The 27,288-nt window shown below is 38.3% G+C and overlaps 1 protein-coding gene across 4 annotated transcripts in view; it reads right to left on the bottom strand.

The window, feature by feature from the left end:
- The window catches only part of APAF1 (apoptotic peptidase activating factor 1), a 77,341-nt gene that overhangs the window by 29,904 nt on the left and 20,149 nt on the right, over positions 1-27,288 (bottom strand). For 2 of the 4 annotated variants that reach the window (XM_068971239.1, XM_068971241.1), the window contains exons 9-17: positions 26,088-26,219; positions 23,793-23,906; positions 23,164-23,348; positions 18,739-18,865; positions 17,337-17,462; positions 15,627-15,758; positions 13,195-13,320; positions 4,285-4,446; positions 255-383 (exon numbers count right to left, since the gene is read on the bottom strand). In XM_068971239.1, the coding sequence (XP_068827340.1) occupies positions 255-383; positions 4,285-4,446; positions 13,195-13,320; positions 15,627-15,758; positions 17,337-17,462; positions 18,739-18,865; positions 23,164-23,348; positions 23,793-23,906; positions 26,088-26,219 (1,233 nt within the window). The remainder of the gene's footprint in view (positions 1-254; positions 384-4,284; positions 4,447-13,194; positions 13,321-15,626; positions 15,759-17,336; positions 17,463-18,738; positions 18,866-23,163; positions 23,349-23,792; positions 23,907-26,087; positions 26,220-27,288) is intronic. The other 2 variants (XM_068971242.1, XM_068971243.1) reach the window with 1 other exon arrangement.

The raw sequence follows: 27,288 nt of genomic DNA, 5'->3' as shown, positions 1-27,288 counted from the left end.
AGTAAATGCTTAGTGAATGATACTGCCTGTCATTCTCTGTCATACTGTCAAGCCAAGTCTTCAAAACACTGCTAAAATATTGAAGCTGTCAATGTGGCTTAATATCCTAAAGCTAGAGGCCATTATGCTATGAAGAAAACACTCATGATTTCTCAAGCAAACATTCTCAGCAGTCAATGGTTTAAGCAACCCATTCTTTGACATTCTTGTACCTCTGGAGACCCAGACTTCACAGAGTAAATTCAACTACTCACCTCCACACAGTACTGGGACAAAGCCACCACTGCCAAATGGTTGTGGGGGGAGAAGTCACAGTACTGGACAGTGCTATGATGGCCCATGTGGATTTCTGCCAACAGGCCACTGGTGTGAATGTCAAAAAGCTGTCAACATAAAACGGAGAGATGTCTATAAAAGTAAGATATTTTTAAATATCTGCTATACCCAAAGTGAAACTAAATTTATTTCCAAAAGAATACCCTCTCGTTTCAAACATAGAGTACAAGTCCTAAAGAAAAAACAACTACTAATAATTGACATAATTAAGTCATAAAAAACATATAAATTAATATATATAGTTTTTAAATAGTGCTTATATTGAAATCTGTTTCTTATAAAGAAAACTTATCATAGATGATCTCTCAAGCAAGCTTAGGGAGAAATAAAACCTTTGTGAATATACAAATGGACTAGCCAAATTAATATACAGAACAGTTCTTCCTAACGCTTATTTATTCAAAGAGGAAAATGCATGCTCATAAATGAAGATGATAAAAATAATACAGAGCAGAGGCTTGCTAAAATGAAATAGTTCAATCATTTCTATTTCTTTTCAGAGCCCAAATTACTCCATTATCAGTCATTTTCCCATTTTTGAACCAAAAAAAAAAGCTATTCAAATTTGAGTAATTTAAAATTCATTTCAATTTCTGAAAGATTTTTAAATGCTGAATGTGGCACTAGTGGGTAAAGAACCCATCTGCCAATGCAGGAGAAACATGGTTCGATCCTTGGGTAGGGAAGGTCCCCCTGGAGGAGGGCATGGCTGCCCACTCCAGTATTCTTGTCTGAAGAATCCCATGGACAGAGGAGCCTGGTGGGTCCTTAGGGTTGCAAAGAGTTGGACATAACTGAAGTGACTTAGCACGTGTGCACACATACTCTTCCAAAGTTTTTGCCAAATGATAAAAATGTTTATACCAATATACCATATAATGATTTAAGACCAAGGCACAGTCTTCAGGAAGGAAAGAAAGAATTTCCAGTGGGTGCCGTGAAAATGTTTTGTGAATGCACAGCCCTGTGAACATACAGAGGTAGCAAGCGGCACAGCATCAGGGGCCGACAGTAAAGGACAGGAACTCATACTTAAAATGCTTCCCAGGACAAGCTGTTCTTAAGAATTAGTGGCTATAGAGGGGTAGGATAGGAAGGGAGGTTCAACAGGGAGGGGATATATGTATACCCAATGGCTGATTCATGTTGAGGTTTGACAGAAAACAACAAAATTCTGTAAAGCAATTATCCTTCAATTAAAAAATTAATAAATTTTTAAAAAAGAACTAGTGGCTGAGAGTTGTAAAGGAAATTTTTCAAGTACAGAACAGGCAGTTGTCCCAATTATTGGGTAAGAAAAAGACATATTAACAGGAGTGGGCTAATAACACAAAAGAGTTCAAAAGAAAGACAGGAAAATAATAGAGAGACCAAGAGTAAGAAACTGGAATCTATGTGTGGTTAAGGATGATCTCAGGGGAGAGCTTTGTTTTACCACAGTAAAATACAGAGCTGGCCTACAGATTTTTAAAACAGAAAAGCATTTCACACAATATAAAATTATTTTCCTCTTTCACTAGAACAGCTATCTTTTAATGTTCAAATTTTACTCAACACCATCAGTCATTAGGGGAATGTAAACCAAACTATAATGTGGTGCCACTTCACACCTAATATGATAGTTATAATTTTTTTAGAATGGAAAAAAGCAAGTGTTAGCAAGGATGTGAAGAAATTGGAATCCTTGTACACTACTAGTGGGAACAGAAAATGATACAGCCACTATGGAAAAGTCTGGTGGTTCATCGAAAGCCCAGAATTACCATATGACCCAGAAATTCTGCTCCTAGACATATATACAGAAGAACTGAAAGCAGGGCTCACACACATACTTGTACACCAGTGTTCTTGTGGCATTCATTCATAATAACCAAAAGGTGAAAACCAACAAGAAATAAATGGATAAACAAAATATGGCATATCCATATAAGATTACTATTCAGTCATAAAAAGAAATGAAGTTCTAACACATGCTACATGGCAACCCACTCCAGCATTCTTGCCTGGAGAATCCCAGGGATGGGGGAGCCTGGTGGGCTGCCGTCTATGGGGTCGCACAGAGTCGGGCATGACTGAAGCGACTTAGCAGCAGCAGCAGCACAACATGAATGAACCCTGATATGTTATGCTAAATGAAATGAGCCAGACACAAAAAGACCTATATGACTCCACTTATATGAAATATCTAGAAAAGGTAAATTCATAGTTTAGAGGTTACCAGGGGCTGAAGAGGGAGTTACTACTTATTGGTTACAGTGTTTCTGTTTGATGAAAAAAGTTTTGGAAAAATGGTGATAGATGCATATGCAACATTGTGAATATAATGAATGCCACTGAATTGTGTATTTTAAAATAGCTAAAATGGCAAATTTTACAAATCTTCACATCTTGCAAATGCAGGGTTCCTTTCTGCGTTTATAGACTTTAACAAACTTAAGACAAAGGATATATTTCTCTTTGGTTTCCTGCTAAAGGGGTAAAAACCTATAAGCAACCAAGATCCAAGGGTCATAACTACTAGATCAATAATAATAAATAGTCCCTCCGTTAGTTTTTATACAACTATATGTATGCTTCAATTGTGTTCATTAAAACTGGAATCTCTTGGGTGGGAGAAATAGGGAAAGGCTGACAAGAGGATACAAACTTTTAGTTACAAGATAAATAAGGTCTGTGGATCTAATGTATAACATGGTGACTATGGGTGATATTGCACTGTAAAAGAGAGTAAAATGTTAACATCTTAAAGGAAGGGAGGGAGGAAGAAAAGGAGACAAATATGCCAGGTGACAATATGTTAATTAACTCAACAAGAGTAATCCCTTCACGATGTATGTTGTTATTTAGTCGCTAAGTAACACCCAACTCTTTTGCAACCCCAAGGACGGTAGCCTACCAGGTTCCTCTTATCTATGGGATTTTCCAGGCAAGAATACTAGAGCGGGTTGCCATTTCTTTCTCCAGGGGATCTTCCCAACCCAGGAATTGAACCTAGGTCTCCTGGGTCTGCTGCATTGGCAGGCAGATTCTTCACCACAGAGCCACCAGGGAAGCCCTCACAATGTATCAAATCATCATGTTATATACACTTTAAATATTTTACAATTTTGTCAATCATACCTCAATAAAGCTGAAAATGAAATAAAACTGTAATCGAATATCGCTCATTAAGTTTTTAAAATGACCATCAGAATATAATGACATTGGGCCCTAAATCGGAAGACCTAGGTCTCCAAACCACAGTGTAACTTTGGACACATTACTACCAGAGGGCTACTGCAATGTGCTGTGTCCTTTGGGTAGTTGTATCAAGAGAAATTCTATATAAGAGCACTCTGAATACTACAAATGTAAACTGTTACAAGAACTGAAAAAAGAAGGCATTTCCTAGGCATTTACCTTCTTTTGCATATCTTCCTCATTTACTTCATAGAAATATCACAAACTTCAGTTGTTGATAAGTATTTCTATCAGTCACCAAATCATAATATTTTAAGGCTAAGAAAGTACTCTGAAAGTCACCTAAACCAATGTACTGGTAAATTGTGGGGGGAAGTGGGCTGAGTGATGCAGCCAGCATTCCATCTATGTTTTAGACCAATTTGAGATACACTGGTTGTAAACAACATAAATTGTTTCTTTATTGTAGGACTTCTAGAGGCCATAGATATTATACATTAGTATACACTAAAGGGGGGAAAGTACCTCTAATAGGGAAAGTAATGCGTAACATTTCCAAACCTGTTTGACCATGGAGACCTTTTCTCACAAGGCCTATGGACACTCCCTGAAGCATAGTTCTAAGAATTACAGGAGGTTAGAGCATCTGCCCCAAAAACATTCAGCTATACTTTATCTCAGTAAACAGTGTAAAATGCAACAATCAATAGGTGTTTCAACTTTCTTTAAGTTAGACTAAATTTGGCTTTTTAAAATACCAGTACTTACAAAGACTTTATTTTTCGCGGCCACCATTATCTGAGCACCATCAGCAGACCACGAACAGCATTTCACTATCACTTCCAGATCCTCCTGAGGCTCCTCTGAATTCAGGAAGAACTGCTTCACATTAATGCTTTTCCTCTCATTTGCAGATTTCACATCCCAAAGCTTCAAATTTCAAAAATAAAAAAAATGTTTTAAATTTGTTTTGATCTCAAGTCACACCTCTAGAATCCCACCTGGATTAAATGTCACACAAAATATTCAAATTCACTTAATGAATTATTTTTCATTATGCATAACTTTTTATAAGGCTTTTAAATTAAGTATTCCAGCTTCATTCATCACCTTCCTAAAAAGAAAAAAAAATAAAAGCACTCCAAAAAAGAATGTAAAACTATATAAAATGTTAAAAGAGCCTTGCATGGTGTGGAGGAGGCCAAAGATTAGGTGCTGACAGCAGGATGAGCGCATAAGAAAGAAGGAAGGTGTGACTCACGACTTGCCACTGCTGCCCTCTGCTGTGCCAGCCATGAGGCATGCCTCACAGTCTACTGTATGCACAGCATGCACGCGACACACAGGACCCAGTCCAAGCTGAGCTACAATCTAGCAGAGCATCCAGAGATATAAGGAAGTCCCTGAAAATACAAAACAAAGCTATGCTGAAAGGAAGCAGTCTTGTGCACTTGGTGGGGCTAAAGGGGTCTCTAAAATAACCGGATCCTGGGGAGTGGGAGACAAAAGACCTAACCTCACTTACTAGCAAAGCCACCTGAGCAGCCCGAAAAACAAAGGGCTTCAAAAAAGATCTTGGACCTTCCTGGTGGTCCAGTGGTTAACAATCCACCTTCCAATGCAGGGGACATGGGTTTGATCCCTGGTCTGCAAAATTCCACATGCTGTGGAGCAACTAAGCCTGTGCACAAATATTGAGCCTGTGCTCTAGAGCCCACAAGTCACCACTACGGAAGCCCAAGTGCCCTAGAGCCTGTGCTCCAGCAACAATAGAAGCCACTTCAATGAGAAGCCGACACACATCAAAGAGGAGCCCCCCACTCTCCGTAACTAGAGAAGGCCTTTGGACTGCAACGAAGACCCGACGCAGCCAAAAAATTACTTTTAACTACTTTTTAATCCATCTTCACTCCCCTTGGCCTGTGCAGTGTCCCAGCTTCGTCGAATGATAATGGCTGCCATACACAGACCTAGCGTTGGTCGAGGACAAGGATTTAAAACAAAACAAACAAACAAAAAAGCTGTTCCTCAGGCTTCAACTCAGCTTCCAAAGCACAGCTCCGAGAGTAAAACCAGATTTGACTGGCCAGACACAAGCTTCCCCAATGACTCAGTGGGTATAGAATCTGCCTGCACTGCCAAAGACAGAGTAGATACAAGTTTGATCCCTGGATCAGGAAAATCCCCTGGAAAAGGAAATGGCAACCCACTCCAGTATGCTTGCCTGGGAAATCCCACAGACAGAGGAGCCTGGTGGGCTCCAGTCCATGGGGTCACAAAGAGTTAGACACAACCAAGTGACTGAGCACACACGTTTAAATCTCTCAAGTTTAAAGATTATATACACTAGAAATACAGCCAAACCCAAAACCTTTCCCCATGCAATAACTTCAGATAAACTGGATGAACCCAAAGAGACTTCTGAAGTATTGTTAGCCCTTCCTGACACTCAAGAGAGAAAATCTAAACTCCAGTGCCAGAAGCTTCAGTCACATCAGCCAGATTATATGAGAAATCACACGGTTTCCCTCTTAACACGAAAAACAAAAGCAATCACTGCCTTGATTTAAGGAAGAAAAAAAAACTAATACAACCCGATTTCACTACATCTTTTACATGTGGGCCTGACTTTAGCTCCTATCCAAGGAGTGATGAAATTCCACATGTCGAGGGACCAAATAAACACCTGAATTTCATTCTGAGCTAGTCATTGCCCTGTATCCAGGGCCCACATGCACCCTGGCCCTTGTGTGGTTTAAACGGCAATTTCTAAATAAAACTCACATTTTGAAACAGTTTATCATCGGGGCCTGAAAAACACACGTTTATCAACATGATACACTATAAAACACTTGGATGATTACAGAGCCATTTGGAGCAAGAAATAATTTTACAGTTCTCCATCGTTTTGGAAAATAAAAGCTTTACAAGACATTGACCTTGAAATGTTGTTATCCAGCATCATTTTGCAGGATGTCTGCTTACAGCACGTCACTGTATCAGTGCAAACCAGCCAACAACACTGGCTTAATAGCTCTGTGGGAAAGCTGCCACAAACATAGCAGTTCTCACCCAGGGTGCAGTAATGTCTGTCCCCCTGCTGCTAGCGCTCTGTGTTCCACAATCACATTTGATACTCACCAATGAAATCAGAATCCTGTCCCTGAAGACTTTTAAAATGTTTTTCTTTTGAGTTTCGAGAAGTCTTAATTCAATCTGAAGGGACACGGTAAAGGTTTATCATCTTGCTCACATGATGTGAGTCACTTTGAGATTATATAAATGAATCGGATACAGACACTACTCTCAAGGAGTTTAGAGGCAGTAAAGGAGGTAAGACAAGGACATAAATGACTAACAGGACTTTCCTGGCAGTCCAGTGGTTTAAGACTTCCCCTTCCAATACAGGGGGTATGGATACAATCCCTGGTTGGGGAGCTAAGACCTACCTGCCCTGGGGCCAAAAAACCAAAACATAAAACAGAAGCAATACTGTAACAAATTCAATGATGACTTTTAAAAAACATGCTCCCCTTTAAAAAAAATAAAACCACAAGATATGTCACATGAGTCATTTGAAAGGGAAACACACAACACAGTGGAAATGCTTTACCAAACCTGTGGGCTTGGGGAAACACTTTTTACCTCCTCACTCTCCTGCCTGAAGATCAGCCTCTACACCAACTTAAAAAATAGAAAGAAAGTGAAGTCGCTCAGTAATGTCTGACTCTTTGCGACCCCATGGACTGCAGCCTACCAAGCTCCTCCTTCCATGGGATTTTCCAGGCAAGAATACTGGAGTGGGTTGCCATTGCCTTCTCCAGGAGATCTTCCCAACCCAGGGACTGAACCCAGGTCTCCTGCACTGTAGTCAGACGCTTTACCGTCTGAGCCACCAGGGGCTATACCAACTTAAGATGGACACAATTTCCATACCAAAATGATACCCAGGAGTTTAGGCTAAGGGGTCAGCATAAATGAAGGTACAAAATAGGGAAGCAGAGATAAGGCAAAGGGAGGACAGGGCAGTATAGGAGCAGCAGCAAGGGTCTACATGCTCCCGCACAGAACCCTGCCTGCTCTGAGCCCCCTGACACATACTTTCATCATCTTCATGGTTTGTCTATGACTTGGTTTTCTCCTCACTAGACCCTGAACAACTTCAGGCCAGGAAATATACTCTTTCTCTAAAGTGTCTAAAAACCAAACATCTAGTACAGAATCTGCCACATAGTAAATACTTAATAAATAATCAGTAAATACATTTTAAGAGAAAAGACAGATTATTCCCATGTTTCAAGCACAGGTGAGAAGAGACAATAGCGTTAGTGAAACAAAACAGGGTTCTGCAGATAGAATACAAATATTCACCTCCATACTCTCCCCAAACCCACATGAAACAGGAGTAAAGAGACTTTTTCTCTCTAGGCATATTTTGAGTACTCTCTTAAAACATTAATCATCATTTAAAAACAAAAAAAGAATGGGTACACTTAAAAATATGATAGCAGAAATTTAAAACAAAATAGGAGATTAAAACAAAGCTAAATAAATTTTCCAAGAAGTAGGACGAATGGATGAGGGGAGAAAAATAAGAAAACATCCCAAACAGACATTCTAGAAAAAGAAACTAGATGAGAATAAGTCAAATGATTAAAGAAAACCTCCAGCACTGAAGGACATGAATTTCCAGATTGAAAGAGGCTACCAAGTGCCAAGAACAATAAACAAAGACAAACCCACACCAAGGCATACTGTCATGAAAGTTCTAAAAAGAGACACACTGGGAATTTTATAAAGATCTTAAAAGTTTCGAGACCAGGAAAATAAATCACATATGAATCAGAATGTCTTCAAACATCTCAAGTGAAACTTCGGGAGTTCAAAGACAAGGGAACAATGTCTCCAAAATTCTAATAAGAAAATTATTTCCTTCTATATGCAATCAAAAGTATCAATTAAATATGAAGCTAGAATAAAGGCACTTTTAGACAGATATGGTCTCAAAAATTTCCTCTCAGATGCTTTCTTAGAAAGTTAGGGGAGATTTTCCACCACAGTGAGACTAAACCAATAAATTCAGGAAACAAGGGTTTCAACTCAAGAGAAAAGCAGGAGGATCCCAGGATGATAGCAAAAGGAGATCCCAGGATGGCAGCTGAACACTGGGGATAAATAGTATCACCAGTCACAATGGAACAAGACAGATGCCTCCAAGAAAGTTATTTCTAAGAAGAGAAAATGTCAAATCAAAAAACTGAATTATTTAAGAGCAACTTAGACAAGGGATAGCTTGAAGATGGATGAGTGATATGCACATTAAAAAAAATTAGCAAATGAAAACACAGAATGACACTGTTAACTGTGGAACACATTTAATCCCAAAGAGAACAAAGTACTGTATGAGAAAGGAGGGGGAAAAAAAATTGTCATATACTACATGGCCCAACTGTGATCAGTCAGGATGATGTAAATCCTGAACAATGATCTAATCAAAACCATGAAAACATACAGGAACCATAAAAAGTAGGTCAGTGTGGGGAAAAAAAAAATGAAGAGTTCAGTTTGGAGCACAGTGAGTTTGAGGTACAGTGTTTTATCTAAGTGACAGCAAATGAGCAGTTAAAAATGCAGGACATAAGCACGTAAGAGAAACGAGGGATGGACAGAACACGTGTGAAACACACTCACATGAGAGAGGAGATAAAGCCATGAGACTGGCTGACATGGAACAGAAAAAAGGTGATGGAGGTGGTAGTCAAGACTAGATGCTTGAGGAACGGCCATATTTTAATGGGAAGGGAAAAGTTAAAGAAGGGGTAAGAGAGACAGGCTTCCCTGGTGGCTCTGACGGTAAAGGATCCGCCTGCAATGTAGGAGACCTGGGTTTGATCCCTGGGTTGGAAAGATCCCCTGGAGGAGGGCATAGTAACCCACTCCAGCATTCTTGCCTGGAGAAGCCACATGGACAGAGGAGCCCGGCAGGCTACAGTCCACAGGGTCACAAAGAGTCAGACACAACTGAGCAACTAAGCACAACACAGCAAGAAAGACAGGAGAAGAAAGAAGAAAACATCGATGCCAAATGAGGAGTTTCAAAAAGGAAACACAGGTGGTCAACAGGAGTGTGATAACATGGGAAAGAATAAAAATTGGATAAAGAAAAATACTGGATCCCACACTCTTCCAAAGAGCATTAGATTTTACATCAAAAAGAATGAAAATGAAATAAAACTGGATTTTACTCTTCAAGGGAATACGTAGAAGACAGACCAGGCTGAAAAAGGGTTAAGCAGTGAACAAGTAGATAGGAAGTGGAGGCAAGTGGAGGTGATTTAAAGGTCTAGTCAGAAAGAAAAACTGAATGTTTCAGAGGATAACACAATCAAGGAAGAATCAAAGGGTTTTCACTTTTTTGGTTTTATAATGCTTAGGAAGGCCCAAGAACATCTGTAAACTGTAGAAAGGGGTTCAAAAGAAAAGAAAAACTGAAAATGCAATACAGAAATAACCAATGGGGCAAGGTGTCAGAGGAAGAAGGGAAAAAGAAACAGTAGGCACAAGTAGAGGACTTCCTGAGCATGGAGATGGGAGAAAAGAAGCGCAGTAGAGCCGTTTACTTCCCAGGTGGCACTAGAGGTAAAGAACCCTCCTGCCAAAGCAAAAGACATAAGAGACACAGGTTCGATCCCTGGGATGGGGAAGGTCCCCTGAAGGAGGGCATGGCACTCCAGTATTCCATGGCACTCCAACCCACTCCAGTATTTTGGCCTGGAGATTCCTATGGACAGAGGAGCCTGGCAGGCTATGGTCCACAGGGTCACAAAGAGTCAGACACAACTGAAGCATCTTAGCGTGTCGCATGTAGAGTTTTTTATGGCAATTTCTGAGGGAGCTCATGACGGGTAGCTCTTGGGTGGTGTCAACCTTCTGAATAGGTATGAGGTAAAGTTATCTCCATAGAATGAAAGAGATATAGTGACAGGGTTGGGGGCTTAAGAACAACAAAAAAGGTTTGGAACAGGCACAATGGTGAATTTAATTCAAGGAACAAACTATTACTTGGCAGCAAAGAAGGCCTAGTTGAATTGTACCAATTGAAATTGTTAAACAGATCAATGGCCTGGTTTCACAACTTTCTTCAACATTAAGTAACCTAATAATAATGGAATCTTCCCAGAACTTAGAATTAGCAATGGAGATAAAAGGAGAACCTGCCTTGAGATATAAAATGCTTTCTGAACTCATTCTCTAAGTAAAAATCAAAAACTTATAGGACTGAAAGAATCTTTCAGAACAACGTTGCCTTCACCAGACCTCTGAAAAACCTCCTCTGACACGGATCATCCCAAAGAAAACACAGATATTTGGTATTTACAGAGAACATGTCACAGAGGCCAAATCCATTTACCTGAATGTTCTAAGAATGCTCCCAACATCTACTAAATGCTAGGAAACTCTATAAAGTAATGTTCTACCCAGAAAATCCCTAGATCCCCTGAACTAATCTATACAAAAATGAGATATCCTCAGTCAACAAAGAGAGGTTAAAGATTCAACCAAAGGATGAGCATCAAGAGAGTTTAGCTTGCTGTAACTTAAAAGTCACCTGGCAGCATTAACAAATCTCTAGAGATTCTAACAAGCCAAACAGAACCTGGTGGGTTCAAGTATTTCCCTGGAAGAGGTACATGCCAAGAAAATTTACTGAGCACATGTTTTGAATACAACTGTGTACAATGAACTTCAGAGTTACAACAAGATGCCAAGGTCTCTGCAGGTCATAAACCTATATTTAACCTTATCAAAGAAACAGAAGACACATGAAAAATTACTGAACTGAACCATACAACAAATTTATAAGCAGAGGGCTCCCCTGGTGGCTCAGTGGTAAAGAATCCCCCTGCCAATGCAGGAGACATGGGTTCAATCCCTAGTCCAGGAAGATCCCACATGCCACAGAGCAGCTAAGCCTATGCTCTAGATCCTGGGAGCCACGACTACTGAGCCCATGTGCCGCAATTACTGAAGCCTGTATGCCTAGAGCCCATGCTCTCCAACAAGAGAAGCCACAGCAATGAGAAGCCTGCACACTGCAACTAGAGAGTAGCCCCCACTCAACACAGCTAGAGAAAAAGCCCATGCAGCAGTGAAGACCAGACACAGCCAAAATTTTTTAAAAATAAATCTTTTTTTTAATTTACAAGTGGAAATCAGAAGATCAAGCAGTTTCCATCTATACATACAGATACAGGTAGATAGATATGTATATATATTCTCACAACCAGATGGATGGATGTTATAAGAGAACACTTTCTGAAGAAGGCTTTGCATTTACTGTTTAAATTTATAAAGTTGAGGGTCATCAAAAACTTAGACAAGTGAATTGGAGGCAAAAAAAAAAAAATTCCAAAAAAGACTTATGAAACACATATATAGGGACAGTAGTTGAAATAAGCACCCAAAATTATCTTGCCCAGAAGTGACAATTAAAATATTGAATAGGAACAGAGATAAGAATGATGAGGGTGAAGAGCCTTAGAGGTGTGTCTGATGAGCCTGGGTTTATAAAATTTAAAACTTGGTACTTTCATGTTCCAGCTAAAAAAGGCAAGATGAAAACAGAGGTAGAGAGTTCATCTAGCAGCTATGTATGGGGATAAAGAGAGATGGAAATATACGGTAGAAGGTTGCTATGAGACATGAGTGTCTGACACCATGAACCAGAGCAAACACTAGAGCATGGGAGGGAGATGAGGAAGAGAGATGAGGAAGTCAAAGAAGGACTGGATCCAACACGAAAGGAAGACCAGAATAACAGCAGAGACAGGAAATGGCAAAAAAAAAAAAAAAAAGTGACACTAGGATCTTATTGAGAAGGTGGAGATTTAAAAAACTGTTTTTTTAAACACTATAAATTTCAGGAGGCTGAATACATTTTTTTACCCCTAGCTCTGACTTTTCCCCCCATGATTTCTCAAGAACAGGAATATAGGAACATAAAAAGCAGAATAAGTAAATGATAAATAAAAGCAAGAACTTTACAAACTTGATACCATAGAGCTCAAAAGGTTTTACAAATCATAAATTAAATATAATGCTTAAAAATTAAAGAACTTGGGCTTCCCTGGTGGCTCAGTGGTAAAGAATCCACCTACCAATGCAGGAGATGAGGGTTTAATCCTTGATCCTGGAAGATCCCACATGCTGTGGAGCAACTAAACCCATGTGCCACAACTACTGAGCCTGTGCTCTAGAGTCCAAGAGCTGCAACCACTTTATTCCCCATGCCCTAGAAACCATGCTCGAAGAAAAGAAGAGAAGCCACTGCAACGAGAAGCCCACACACCCCAACTAGAGAGTAGCCTCCACTTGCCAAAACTAGAGAAAAGTCCGACGAGCGACAAAGACCCAACACAGCCAAAAATAAATATTAATAAACAAATGCATTTCTAAAAAAACCAAAGAATTTCAATTATATGAACTTTAAAGCATAGGGTAGTAAACCATTAATAAACAATCATTATGACAAGGAATTACAGTTACATTCAAAATGCTCCTGGATGGTAAAGGAAGAAGCTTTCTGTAGCAATGGGAAAACAGAAATCTATTTCCATAACCCAAGTATAAGATAATACAGTTATGCAAAATCCACTTTAACAATGAACAAAAGCATACCTTTAATGTTCCATCAGCTGAACAACTGGCCAAAACCTGATCATCTGGTGAAAATCTGCAGTGACTGACTGAATTTGTATGGCCAAACATGGTATTTCGACATTCTTCTTGATTCAGATCCCAGAGCTATTTGAGAAACATAAAAAGATAACTGAAAAATTACCACTGAATGGGGAAAAATTAGAAATCATGTAAAGTTCTTCCTTCCCTCCCAATTAAGCTTTTCCAGTTATAGGAATATCTTCAATTCAGATTGACCAAGGTGTCAAACATAAAGGTGAGCATGGGATTAACAAGTAATGAGGCGGCCCTTAGATCAGCACCTAAATCGAAGGGACTTGAAGACTTACTTAGGCTTTCATCTGAGCACTAAACTAGCCAACGCTTATTTTAAACAAAGCAGTTTGAATTTTTTTTTATTCAGCTCTATAATAAGTGATATGTAAAATAAATTACATTTTATTTGTAATTTTTTGAGATGCTAAGTTATCCAACTCTATAAACGGTCATTGCTAAGATTTCCCGATACAAACCTTCAGTCTACTAACTAGGCTAAAATCTATTAACACTCTAAACAATGATTCAAAAATACCAAGACTGTAAAGATAGATACAGATTCATCTGACAGCAAACATAATGGATCAGAACAGCAAGTTAAATAACCCTTCCTGGAAGCAGTCAACCAAATCCAGAATGTGGGACATTCCACAGGAAAACTGACTCAATTTCTCTAACAAATCAGTGGCATAAAACAAGAGGTAGCAGGAAGAAGAACGTTTATAGAATCAAAGTATCTTAACAGACCTATCAACCAAATGCCACTTGAAGTCTGGATTCTGACTGGAGTAGGTTGCCATCTCCTTCTCCAGAACCTACATCTCTTACATCTCCAGCACTGGAAGGCAGATTCTTTACCACTAGCACCACCTTGGGGAGCCCAAATCTATGGTAGAAAGATGTTTTGAGACTAACAAGAAAAAATGAATATGGACCAAGTATACTATGAAATTGTTTATTATGCTAGGTATGATAATGACATGCTATTTATGTTTTATACCTGAGAGATACATGCCAAAGTATACACCCCATCATTCTGAGTGAAATGATGGGATTTACTATAAAATGCTTAGTCAAAAAAAAAAAAAAAAAAAAAGGGAGGTGGTAGGGGAATAAAATATGATTGGCAAAATGCTGATAATTGTTGGAGCTAGCAATGGACACCACGGGGTTCATGATTATTCTTTCTCCTTTGGGGTATGTTTGAAACGTATAAAAAATGTAAACAAAAGGTAACAGTCATTTCTGGTGATTTATGCTATCTAGGTTAAACAAAGAAGGAGATATCCTTTATCTCCCAAAATTAATTTTGGTAAAAATCCTTTGGGAATCATCAGTAAATGAGGTTAAGTCCTGATCTTTATGTCCATCTCCATTTTGGGCTCCTTTAATCCCAGTCTTGATAAACCCAAATCTGTAGATAACACAAGTTACACGGGGGCAACTTCAGATTTACATCTTTTCATTGACTTCTCTCAGTTCAAAAAGCACAAGAAGTAAGTTCTGACAGACCTCATGGAAATGCAGGTGGGAATGACAGGTTTTAAAGTAAAACTTGTCCTTAATTAAAATGGTTGACCAACCAATAACCACTTCCCACATCTTAGAGAATTTTGTCTATTATTTAAAAAAAGGAAATACGAACTTCCTTATCCTACAAAATTTTAAAAGGAAATGTCAAAAGTTATTCACAGATTATTTGTTGTATATCTATCCCAAACAATTTTTCATCTTGAGAAGGATTAATTTTAATTAAGTCAGAGAAAGACAAATACTGTATGATATCACTTATATGTGTAAAAAATACAACAAACTAGTGAATATAACAAAAAAGAAACAGACTACAGATACAGAGAACAAGCTAGTGGTTACCAGTGGGGAGAAAGAAGGGAAGGCAAGATAGTGGCAGGGGATTAAGAGGTACAAACTATCACGTATAAAATAAGCTACAAGGATCTATTGTACAACACAGTTTTCTCTATGGGAAAACTACGGGCCCTTACTCTGTGATTATGAGCTGTAGTAACCATGCACACTTGGAGCTACGGATGTCCATATTTCCCGCCACACAGACAGAATATGCCTGAATCAACACAAAGGGAAACAGGATCCAGAGATGGAGGAGGAGTTTAAGAGCCTGAGAATGTAGGTTAGGCATCTGGAATCAGCTATGCCTGACAACAGGCTCCTTTCAAACTTTCCAGTTTCAAGACCCAGTAATATCCTTTTTGCTGTTGTTGCTTGAGCTAACATGAAAGTTTCTATCCCTATAACCAAAAGATCCTTGATTAACACAATATATGAAAAGCAAAAATCAAAGGAGATGTTCTGATGTATCTATCAAATTTATTTACATGATTCTCATTCACACTTACTTTAAGGAAGTAGTCATTTGAACCAGTGGCTAAGAGAAGGTGACTACTGTTGTTGGTGAAGTGGCAGCAATTGACTTGCTCTGAGTGCTCATCATAGATACGCACTAGTTCCCCAGTCATTGAATTCCAAATCTGAAGAGAATAGAGAGAATAAAGTTTCAGTTCAGTTCAGTCACTCAGTCGTGTCCGACTCTTTGTGACCCCATGAATTACAGCACACCAGGCCTCCCTGTCCATCACCAACTCCCGGAGCCTACCCAAACTCATGTCCATCAAGTTGGTGATGCCATCCAGCCATCTCATCCTCTGTCATCCCCTTCTCCTCCTGCCCCTAATCCCTCCCAGTATCAGGGTCTTTTCCAATGAGTCAACTCTTCACATGAGGTGGCCAAGGTATTGGAGTTTCAGCTTCAGCATCAATCCTTCCAATGAACACCTAGGACTGATCTCCTTTAGGATGGACTGATTGGATCTCCTTGCAGTCCAAGGGACTCTCAAGAGTCCTCTCCAACACCACAGTTCAAAAGCATCAATTCTTTGGCGCTCAGGTTTCTTCACAGTCCAACTCTCACATCCATACATGACCACTGGAAAAACCATAGCCTTGACTAGATGGACCTTTGTTGGCAAAGTAATGTCTCTGCTTTTTAATATGCTGTCTAGGTTGGTCATGACTTTCTTTCCCAGGAGTAAGTGTCTTTTAATTTCCTGGCTGCAATCACCATCTGCAGTGATTTTGGAGCCCAAAAATTAAAGTCTGACACTGTTTCCACTGTTTCCCCATCTATTTGCCATGGTCTTCGTTTTCTGAATGTTGAGCTTTAAGCCAACTTTTTCACTCTCCTCTTTCACTTTCATCAAGAGGCTTTTTAGTTCCTCTTCACTTTCTGCCATAAGGGTGGTGTCGTCTGCATATCTGAGGTTATAGATATTTCTCCCGGCAATCTTGATTCCAGCTTGTGCCTCTTCCAGCCCAGCGTTTCTCATGATGTACTCCGCATAGAAGTTAAATAAGCAGGGTGACAATATACAGCTTTGACGTACTCCTTTTCCTATTTGGAACCAGTCTGTTGTTCCATGTCCAGTTCTAACTGTTGCTTCCTGAGTTGCATACAGGTTTCTCAAGAGGCAGGTCAGGTGGTCTGGTATTCCCATCTCTTTCAGAATTTTCCACAGTTTATAGTGATAACTGAAGCTAAAAATCAATAGGTTTTCTTTTCTCTATTTACTTTGTAGACTAGTAACCTGATTGTTAGTATGTTTATTCATCTAGTTTTGCACTGAATACAAGACAGTTCATAAAGATAAAAAATCTGGGTTGCATTTCACAGATTATATATTTTACAACAGGAATCAACTCAGACAATAATTTTGTGCAACAACACTTCTGATCACAATACACTCAGAGATTTCAACTGATATTTAACTCACAGACTTAAGAATAAATGGCAGGCAAATTCATTAATTTGAAATGGTTTTTCCCAGCTGCCTGATAAATATCATGGGCTGATCAACCTAGGCATTTTTGCTGGTGCTTATAAATAAAAAATTTTATATAGCATTAATTTATAATGGATAAAAACTGGTTGGCCTCAAGTGAGTAGATCAACAGGCAAGAGTCCTTTAACCCAACTTATTCTAGTCCCTCAGTAACAGAAAAAGAAAATCAATTTTATGGTGGTTACAACTCAAGAGAAAATCGTTTCATACCTTCACTTTTTTATCCACTGAGCAGGTTGCTATAAATCTGTCATCTGCAGAGAATGCACAGCAAAGCACTTCATCCTCATGAGCCTTGATTTCTAGAAGTTTCTCTCCTGTTTCAGCTTTGAATACCTATACGCACAACAATAAGATCTTTTTACTATAACTGCTTACCCATGGGTCATCATTCAATAAAAAGTATTTCTTTGAAAGATCTTAAACACTATTATTTTGCAAGAGAAGTGAACCTTGGCAGTATCAATTCAAAAAAAGTCAAAATTTGTCAGAATTTGTATGCCTTTACATAAAAAAGAAAATTGTCTCTTGTTAAATGTTTATAACATCAATAAAAAGAACTGACAGGAGAGCTTCAGTTCTTGAAAACAGCTTAGCAAATTCTTAACAATCAACAGAAAACAAATTATTCAATATGCTTCTGTGGCTCAAAAGCCAAATTAATACGCATGGTAATCAAGTACACATATAGAAGTAAGGCTTACAATCACAGTCTTGCAAGATTAATTTTTTTAAAAAATACTATTTATTTGGCTGCACCAGGTCTTACTTGCAGCATGTAGGATCTTTTTTAGTTGTAGCATATGAACTCTTAGTCGCAGCACGTGGAATCTAGTTCCCCAACCAGAGATCGAACCTGGGCCCCCTGAGCTGGGAATGTGGAGTCTTAGCCACTAGACCACCAGGGAAGTCCTTTGTAATCTTAAATTTAAGTGTTTTAAACTAATTTTTGTTTCCTTCAAAATCAAAAGGTTCAATACTAATTTAAAGAAAACCACTCCATCATGCTGTCTGAAAACAAATGAGAAATTAAAGAAAGCACCTTCAAGCACCTTAGGAAATAGTCTAGTCCAATTCCTATTTACAGTCAGAAATTTTCCCAAGCCTGTGATAAAACAGGTATTTGATTTAATCAGCATTTTTTAATCAGAGCCCTGTTCACTGCACTGTGACATCCTTCTGGCCTTTAACCAAGTGATCATTTCCTCATTACCATTAGCTGGCACATGGGTGACAGTAACTGAATGCTAAGGTAAAAGGCACTTCTACAACACTTGGCAAGTTTAGAATTATGAAGACACACCATCATATCTTTTAAATCTATAGAGAAACCTTTCATAAGATATTTAAGAGATCTGAATGTTCCTCTGCTCCTAATGTGTAATTTTCTTGAGTTTCAGAATTGAAATATACTCTAATATGTACACAGGAATTCCCTGGCAGTCTAATGGTTAGGACTCGGCACTTTCACTGCCAGGGTCCAGGCTCAATTCTTGGTTGGGGAACCAAGATCCCACAAGCCATGTGGCACGGCCAAAAAAAAAAGAAAAAAAAAAAGAAATACACCCAGTATTAGGTACATGACTCAATTTTTCTCAAGAGAGAGGTTTACCTGTAAAGTTTTATCAGCTCCAGAAGAAGCTATTCTTTGACCATCTTCAGAAAAGCAAGCATGGTAAACAGCATCTGTATGGGGGCGGACAACCAAGCGGGAGAGGTTCTTCATGTTTTTTTTGTTTCTAAATATAAGAAAAAATTGAACAGAAACCAAATAAATAAAAGTAATCATTTTCTTTCCATAATAAACTCTTTTAACACAGTTATGCTCCAAAAAATACAAATCTCTTACATTACCAACATGTAAATGACAGCAGAAATCATCTGAAGTAAAAAAGCATAACAGAAAGTAGCATTTTAAGATAAGTTACCCTATATCAAGCAACCTATCATGTATTATAAATAATCAGTTAATCAAATACACGTCATTTTTTTTTCCTCTGATACATTAATAACAACATGTGCAGAGAAAACATTATGAAAGGAAAAACCTCAAAAAAATCTCCATCTTTCTTAAAAGGAAAGTTATACCAAAATGAAGCTCATTCCCTAACTAAAATATGACATTACACCCACCACTATGATGTGCACTTTAAAACTGCTCTTCTCTAATTATTACAATATAGAGGGAAAAAAAGTCATTTTCTTTGCATCTTAATCTACTAAATACTACTCCACGACTATATATATTACTTTAGGGCTAAAGGATAAAGGAATGTAATGCACATACTTAAAAGGGGAAAGTATTAGAACAGTGTCTGAATTACACACACACACACCCCAGTCACAGTAAGTATGTTAAATGGTATCATCTTAAGAGTCAAAGGTTAGGAGTCAGACAAACCTAAAAGGCCACCCTAGTTCTACTACTTATTGGATGTGTTACACAAATAACGTAAGCTAGTAAGATACCTATTCTAAGCAAGTGTCACACACAAAATAGACCAAAGGAAAAAAGGGAACACAAAGGTAAATCAGACTTAAATCTTGCCTGCTGCTGCTGCTAAGTCACTTCAGTCGTGTCTGACTGACTCTGTGGGACCCCAAAGATGGCAGCCCACCAGGCTCCCCAGTCCCTGGGATTCTCCAGGCAAGAACACTGGAGTGGGTTGCCATTTCCTTCTCCAATGCATGAAAGTGAAAAGTGAAAGTGAAGTCGCTCAGTCGTGTCTGACTCTTAGCTACCCCATGGACTGCAGCCTACCAGGCTCCTCCATCCATGGGATTTTCCGGGCAAGAGTGGGGTGCCATTGCCTTCTCCTAAATCTTGCCTAGGAAGTATTAAACTTCACTAGAAGTGATAAAAAAACAAGCTACAAGAACTAGAGTGATGAGAATCCAGAGGATAAACAGGTAAGTTACCAGCAAAGTTTAGAGAGTAAGATTAAGAAACTACTTTCCACTATCTACTCAATTTCTCAAAATTCAGAAACTGACCAGTCACAATGATCCACATATAGCCAAAAAGTATTAAATAACAAATGAATCTACGAATAAATGATTTCTTTGAAAGCTGAAACTCAGTTACATTAAGTTTATATGAACCTAAACTTTCTACAGAAAGAACAGAAAATCTTTCTAGTACTGAAAAATAAAGCTTCTTTGAACATGACCTGGTCAAACCCAGTTAAGGCTTACCCGGTGGCTCAGTAGTAAAGAACCCACCTGCCAATACCTGAGCTCTATACCTGACCCAGGAAGATCCCACATACTGTGGAGCAACTAAGCCCGTGCAACACAACTACTGAGTCTAAGCTCTAGAGCCCCAGGGCCACAACAACTAAAGCCTGTGCACCCTGGAGCCCGTACTCTGCAACAAGAAGCTACCACAATGAGAAGCCCATACATTGCAACTAGAGAAAAGCCACGCAGCAACGAAGACCCAGCACAACCAAAAATAATTAATTTATTAATTTAAAAAATACAGCTATAAAGGGAACTCCCGGCAGTCCAGTGGTTGGGACTCCATGCTTCCACTGTAGGGGGCAGATTCCACCCTTGGTCAGGGAACTGGGATCTCACAAGCCACAGAGCCAGAAAAAAAGAAAAAACAATGATATAGGTATGAATGACTAAGCATCAGAGGGTTGAAATACAACTGATGAAATGAAAAATAATAATAATAATAACAAAATCAACAATTCAAAAGAGAACAAGAACTAAATCTATGTCCATCTGATTATGAGACCAAGTATTACAATTCTATTTTAGTCACTAAGACACCAATTCAACTGTATATATTATACCAATGATATAAACCAGGCAAAATACGAAATGCTATTTATTCTTAATAACAACTACTAATATTCATGGAGCACTTTCTAAGATCTAAGTACTATTCTAAGCAACCAACAATTTTATGTTTTACATATACACACACATTCATTTAATCCTCACAATAATGCTATGAAATAGTACCACTAGGCAAGAGAAGCTGAGTAATTCTCTTCCAATAATACACAACTGAAAATCAGCATAAGCTCGGAGTCAAGCCCAGGCAGCCTAGAGCCAGAACCCGCCAAGCTCCTCTGTCCATGGAGTTCCCCAAGCAAGAATACTGGTGTGGGTATTCTCTGCCATAAACTATAGCAGGATCCTCTATGACCCACAGCCCAGAATACTGGAAATAAAAGCAAAAATAAACAAATGGGACATAATTAAAATTAAAAGCTTCTGCACAACAAAGGAAACTATAAGCAAGGTGAAAAGACAGCCTTCAGAATGGGAGGAAATAATAGCAAACGAAGCAACAGACAAAGAATTAAAATATGTATCTCAAAATATCTCAATATATCTCAAAAATATACAAGCAACTGCAGCTCAATTCCAGAAAAATAGACGACCCAGTCAAAAAGTGGGCCACAGAACTAAACAGACATTTCTCCAAAGAAGACATACGGATGGCTAACAAACACATGAAAAGATGCTCAACATCCACTCATTATCAGAGAAATGCAAATCAAAACCACAATGAGGTACCATTTCACACCAGTCAGAATGGCTGCTATCCAAAAGTCTACAAGCAATAAATGCTGGAGAGGGTGTGGAGAAAAGGGAAACCTCTTATACTGTTGGTGGGAATGCAAACTCGTGCAGCCACTATGGAGAACAGTGTGGAGATTCCTTAAAAAACTGGAAATAAAACTGCCTTTTGACCCAGCAATCCCACTGCTGGGCATACACACCAAGGAAACCAGAATCGAAACAGACACGTGTACCCCAATGTTCATCACAGCACTGTTTATAACAGCCAGGACATGGAAGCAACCTAGATGTCCATCAGCAGATGAATCGATAAGAAAGCTGTAGTACATATACACAATGGAATATTACTCAACCATTAAAAAGAATACATTTGAATCAGTTCTAATGAGGTGGATGAAACTGGAGCCTCTTATACAGAGTGAAGTAAGCCAGAAAGAAAAATACCAGTACACTATACTAACACATATATATGGAATTTAGAAAGAAGGAAGGATAACCCTGTATGTAAGACAGCAAAAGAGACACAGATGTATAGAACAGTCTTTTGGACTCTGTGGGAGAGGGCGAGTGTGGGATGATATGGGAGAATGGCATTGAAACATGTAAAATATCATATGTGAAATGAATCACCAATCCAGGTTTGATGCATCACATAGGGTGCTCGGAGCTGGTGCACTGGGATGACCCAGAGGGATGGGATGGGGAGGGAGGTAGGAGGGGGGTTCAGGATCGGGAACACATGTACCCTCATGGCGGATTCAAGTCAATGTATGGCAAGACCAATACAATATTGTAAAGTAAAATAAATTAATCAATTTAAAAAACACAAAAATCAGATCACTACAATTGTGGAAAATAAAACTGTCATTTTGTATAAAAAAAAAAAAAATACTGGTGTGGGTAGCCATTCCCTTCTCTAGGGGATCTTCCTGACCCAGCGATCAACCCTGGGTCTCCTACTCTGCAGATGGATTCTTTACCAGCTGAGCTACCAGGGAAGCCCAATAAGGGCTATATGCCAGACAAAGTACTCATCACTTTATATCCAATATCTCATTTGAATCGTGACAAAAATAGAACTTATTTTAAAGGTTTGTTATCACTACTTGATGTATGAAACAGGAAAGTAACCTGTAACTTGTTCAAAAATCACAAAACTCTTAAGGTTCCAGAACTGAGTCACAAACCCATGTTTGCAGCTTCAAAAACAATGCTCTTTGCTACTACATTGTAATTACAGTAAGTAAAGCATTTATACCAATATTTAGGATGACTTGTCAAAAGTCAACTTATAGGCAAGCATCTGTTTCAACAGACTCTCTGAAAACATATGGTTACTTTTCTAAAACTTGTCAATAAGAAAGAATGCTTATTAAAAGTTCGAGCCCTTTCTAGAAAGTAGTTAAATCTTCCTGGAGTGAATGTATTCGCTACCTGAGAAATAATGACATAGTCAGCACTCTGCTCCCTCTGGTTTCTCTCCTAACCTACTTACACCCACTCCAGGTAAAGCATTCCATTATCGACCTCCTGCTTGGCCTGCAGCTTAGCTTGCCGATAAACCTCTGAAGTTTCCAGTTCACAGAGGCCCAGTTGCACAATATTAGGAAATGGCTGTCGTCCAAGAAGATGCCCATTTAAAGATAAAAACTCCTGGAAATTCTCACAGTCTGTACCATCCTATGAACAAAATAGAATTGCTTAGAAACATAACCAGAGCCAAGATCAGATATTTTTCTGTTTCTGTGATCTTGTCACTTTAAAGGCTTAAATATTCTCTATATGAGCTAAAATTAAATAGCCAACCATTAGGTAACAAATACACAGTGATCCTCTTCAGACTTTTAAACACAGGGTAAAAAAAATCTCATTATCAAAGTACTGCTCTAACACATTCTTTTTCCTAGAAAAAAAGAAGAAAATCACTGAACAGTTTACTTCCCAGCTTTCAAATCTCAATCCTATCCACACTCCCAGTAGGAGAGTAGGCAAAATAATCAGACTAATCTAGATTAACATGAGGAAATTATTGCTCTTCACCTCTTCTATTTTGCTCATCCCCAATATTAAATCTAGAATTAAATGTATGTCCTTTAAGGACTTATTTTTAATATTAATATATACCTTTTCATCCAATATATGCCTGTATTCCACAAATTCATGAATCAGATGAGCAGGGCCTACAAGTTCTGTTTTTGCTTTAATCCAATCCAGGGAAAACATTAAAGCACACAGTTCCTTTAAAAAAAAAAGAAAGTAAGATCAGGAGCACTGTTAAAGAGACCAAAGCATTTTAAATCTACCATCACTATCCTAACACTACTGAGAGAAACTTAGCAGACATCTAGAATTTAAGGACAAAACGGAACATATCATTAATAATTCCAAAGAAACAGAAAATGAACCTCACAGCTTAACTCAAATTTCAGTTGGACTATTAAGACTTAAATATAAAACAAACTTCAAAAACCACCAGAAGATACAGATATTTACTATTTTTGTAACCCTGGGGTGAAGGAAATTTTCATACACATGACACCAAAACAAAATATCAGAAAGAAAAACCGTGATGCATTTAACTACATATAAGCTCAAATCTTCAGTACGTTAAAAATAAATATAAATAAAATTTAAGACAAAAAACAGGAAAAGAATTTATTTACAAATGTATGGTAGATGAGAACTTATCTTTTCTTATAAAAATTATAACAAGAAAAAGACAAACACTCTAATAGAAAAATAGGTAAAGGCAATGGATGAGAGCCAACTCACAAAATAAAAAATACAAATGGTCATGAATTTCACCAATAATCAAAGGGAAACAACAAAGATTTACAATTTATTATTATCAGATTTTTAAAGACTATTCAATCCTTGATTGGAGAACTAAATCCTCCCACATGCTATAACTAAGACATTCCCAGGCTGCAACTAAGACCCAGTACAGCCAAATAAATAAATAATTTTTTAAGCATATAAAAAATGTTAGCTCGTATCAGTCTATATTAACTGGCATAAAAAGATAACCATAAAATACAATTAAGTAGAAAAAATAAAATATAAGACTATATTCCTATCAAGATCCCATTCTGGTTTTAAACAACAGGTGTGTGTATCTGAGCAGCAAAATGATCTAGAAAACCACACACAAAAGCATTAGCAATGGTTGTGATCTTCATTTAATTTTTTCTTCTGTTTTCCAAAGAAAAAAGGTTAAAAAAAATGAAAGGACACTATCATGGATAGGACACTATGACACTATCATACATATCAAATGTTTTTAAAAGGTGCATTGACTCAGTAATTTCATTTCAGGGCATTTCCAAAGGAAATAATACAGGTGTGAAGACAAACAAGAATTTCATTACATCATCATAAAGGGGGAAAAAACTGAAAACAACCTAAATGTTCAACAACTACAGTTTGGCTAAGTAAGTTAGAGCACAGATATTTACTGGAATACCATCATTCCAATGTTGATTATTAAACAAACCATTTTGCTAGGTGGAAAAAAATAGGCTACAATACACCGTATTCATAATCAAGAGACAATATACCTTAGCATAGAAAAATTATTCAAAGTACATATGTTTTCTAAAATGTTAACATTTTGAATATGACTTCAAATACCATCTATGTGCTGATGATTCCCAAATTTTATCTTTATAACCTAACTTTCCCCAGAGGTTCGGGTTGGTATACCCAACTATATGCTCAATATTTTCAGTCAGATATCTTAATATGTACACCCGACTTAATATATTCCAAATGAGTTCCTAATCTTCCCATCATCCCTGGAAAAATACTTGTTTGACCCACAGCTATTCCCATCTCAGCTCACGGCAACTCCAATCTTTCCACTGCACAAGCTTGAAGTTATCTTTGACTCCTCTTTCTCTTATGATACACATCAAATTCTCAGCAAATCACGATGATCCCAACACCAAAATCATCATTTCCTTTCTCCATGTAGGCTTTTTCCTTCTTGAGCGCCTACTATCCCTTGACATGGGAGAAATCTATCTGTCCTGTATCAGTATCTCCCCAGCGTGTAAGTTCAATGACAGCAGGGACTTCGTGCCCGTGGTATGTTGTTCATAATGAAGAATAATACCAGTACACAACAGGCACTCCATAAACATTTACTGAATGAATATACTTTCCCAGCCTCCATTTCCTCTCAAAACTTAAAAACAAATCCGTATCACCCACAAAGATAGTTACTGGTATGAAGAGAGTTAATTTTTAGGGGGTTAACTTACTACAGTTACTAAGGTAACTGCAGATAAAAACAGTTAACAAAAACTACATTACTTACATAGGGTATAACCCTATATTTACTAGTAAAAGAAAATTCTCAACATGAGACAAAAAAAAGTCAGACCGAAGAAAATAATGTTTCTTAATGAGTCATCTTACTTTGTGCATATTAGCACTGGCCATGTGATAGGCCAGAAAATTGTACCAATACATGCAATCCTCCTGATCTGGTGTAAGAGAATGTAACTGGTGATGTCTCTGGAACTGAGTGACCATCTTCTTGTGGAGATCCTGAAACCCAAATGAAACATGTCAGAAGACAGAAGCAATTTCATAACCCAAGCATCACAGAAACCCCATCTTCCAAAGCTATTTAAGAATGTACAGGACTTTCCTGGTGGCACAGTGGATGGGAATCCACCTGCCAATGCAGGAAACATGGGTTAGATCCCTGATCTGTGAAGATTCTGCATGCCACTGAGCAACTAAGCCCATGTGCCACAATTTCTGAGCCCTCGGCTCTAGAGTCAAAAGCTGTAACTACCAAGCCCATGAGCTGCAACTACTGAAGGCCGCACACCTAGAGCCCATACTCCACAAGAGAAGCCACCGTAAGGAGAGGCCCATGCACACACTTGCTGCAACTAGAGAAAGCCCGTGCAAACAAACAAAAATTAATAAAACTATATATTAAAGAAAAGGTACAGAGAATCTCCCCACAAGATACACATTAATTACAAAAGGAAAAAACAATAACTTTACAGCGGAGAAACTTTAACCAGGTAATCAATGTTACTATCACTGATGAACCATTATCAACACCCTGGGTATGATGCACTGAGAAGGACACACAGCACCTCTGTAGTGTTACTGCCAAAAATATGTAACCTTGCTCTAGTCAAGAAAAAACATGAGACAAACCCAAACTAAGGAACACTGTGCAAAATAACTGGTGAGTACTCTTCCAAAGGGACCGCAGAAGAAAGCAAGCTGAGGCATTTGCCTAAATTTGAGTAAACTAAGGAAAGGACAATATTATGTAATATGGGAAACAATTGAATCTGATGTACAAAAAGGACATTAATGGGAAAGCTGGCGAAATCCAAATAAAGTATCAGTTAACAGTTCTTTTCTTGTTCTTGTTAGTCACTCAGTCATGTCCGATTCTGTGTGACCCCATGGACTGTCGTCCGCCAGGCTCCTCTGTCCGTGGAATTTCCCAGGCTAGAATACTGGAGTAGGTTGCCATTCCCATCTCCAGGGAAAGTAAGTCACAGTACTTAGTCAATGTTAATGTTCTGGCTTTGATAACTGTATTACAGTTATTAAGATGTTAACACTGAGGGAAGCTAAGTAAAGG

The sequence above is a fragment of the Capricornis sumatraensis genome, chromosome 4, assembly GCF_032405125.1.
Source record: "Capricornis sumatraensis isolate serow.1 chromosome 4, serow.2, whole genome shotgun sequence".
Taxonomy (NCBI): Eukaryota; Metazoa; Chordata; class Mammalia; order Artiodactyla; family Bovidae; genus Capricornis; species Capricornis sumatraensis.
This window is presented reverse-complemented; position numbering and strand designations above follow the sequence as displayed.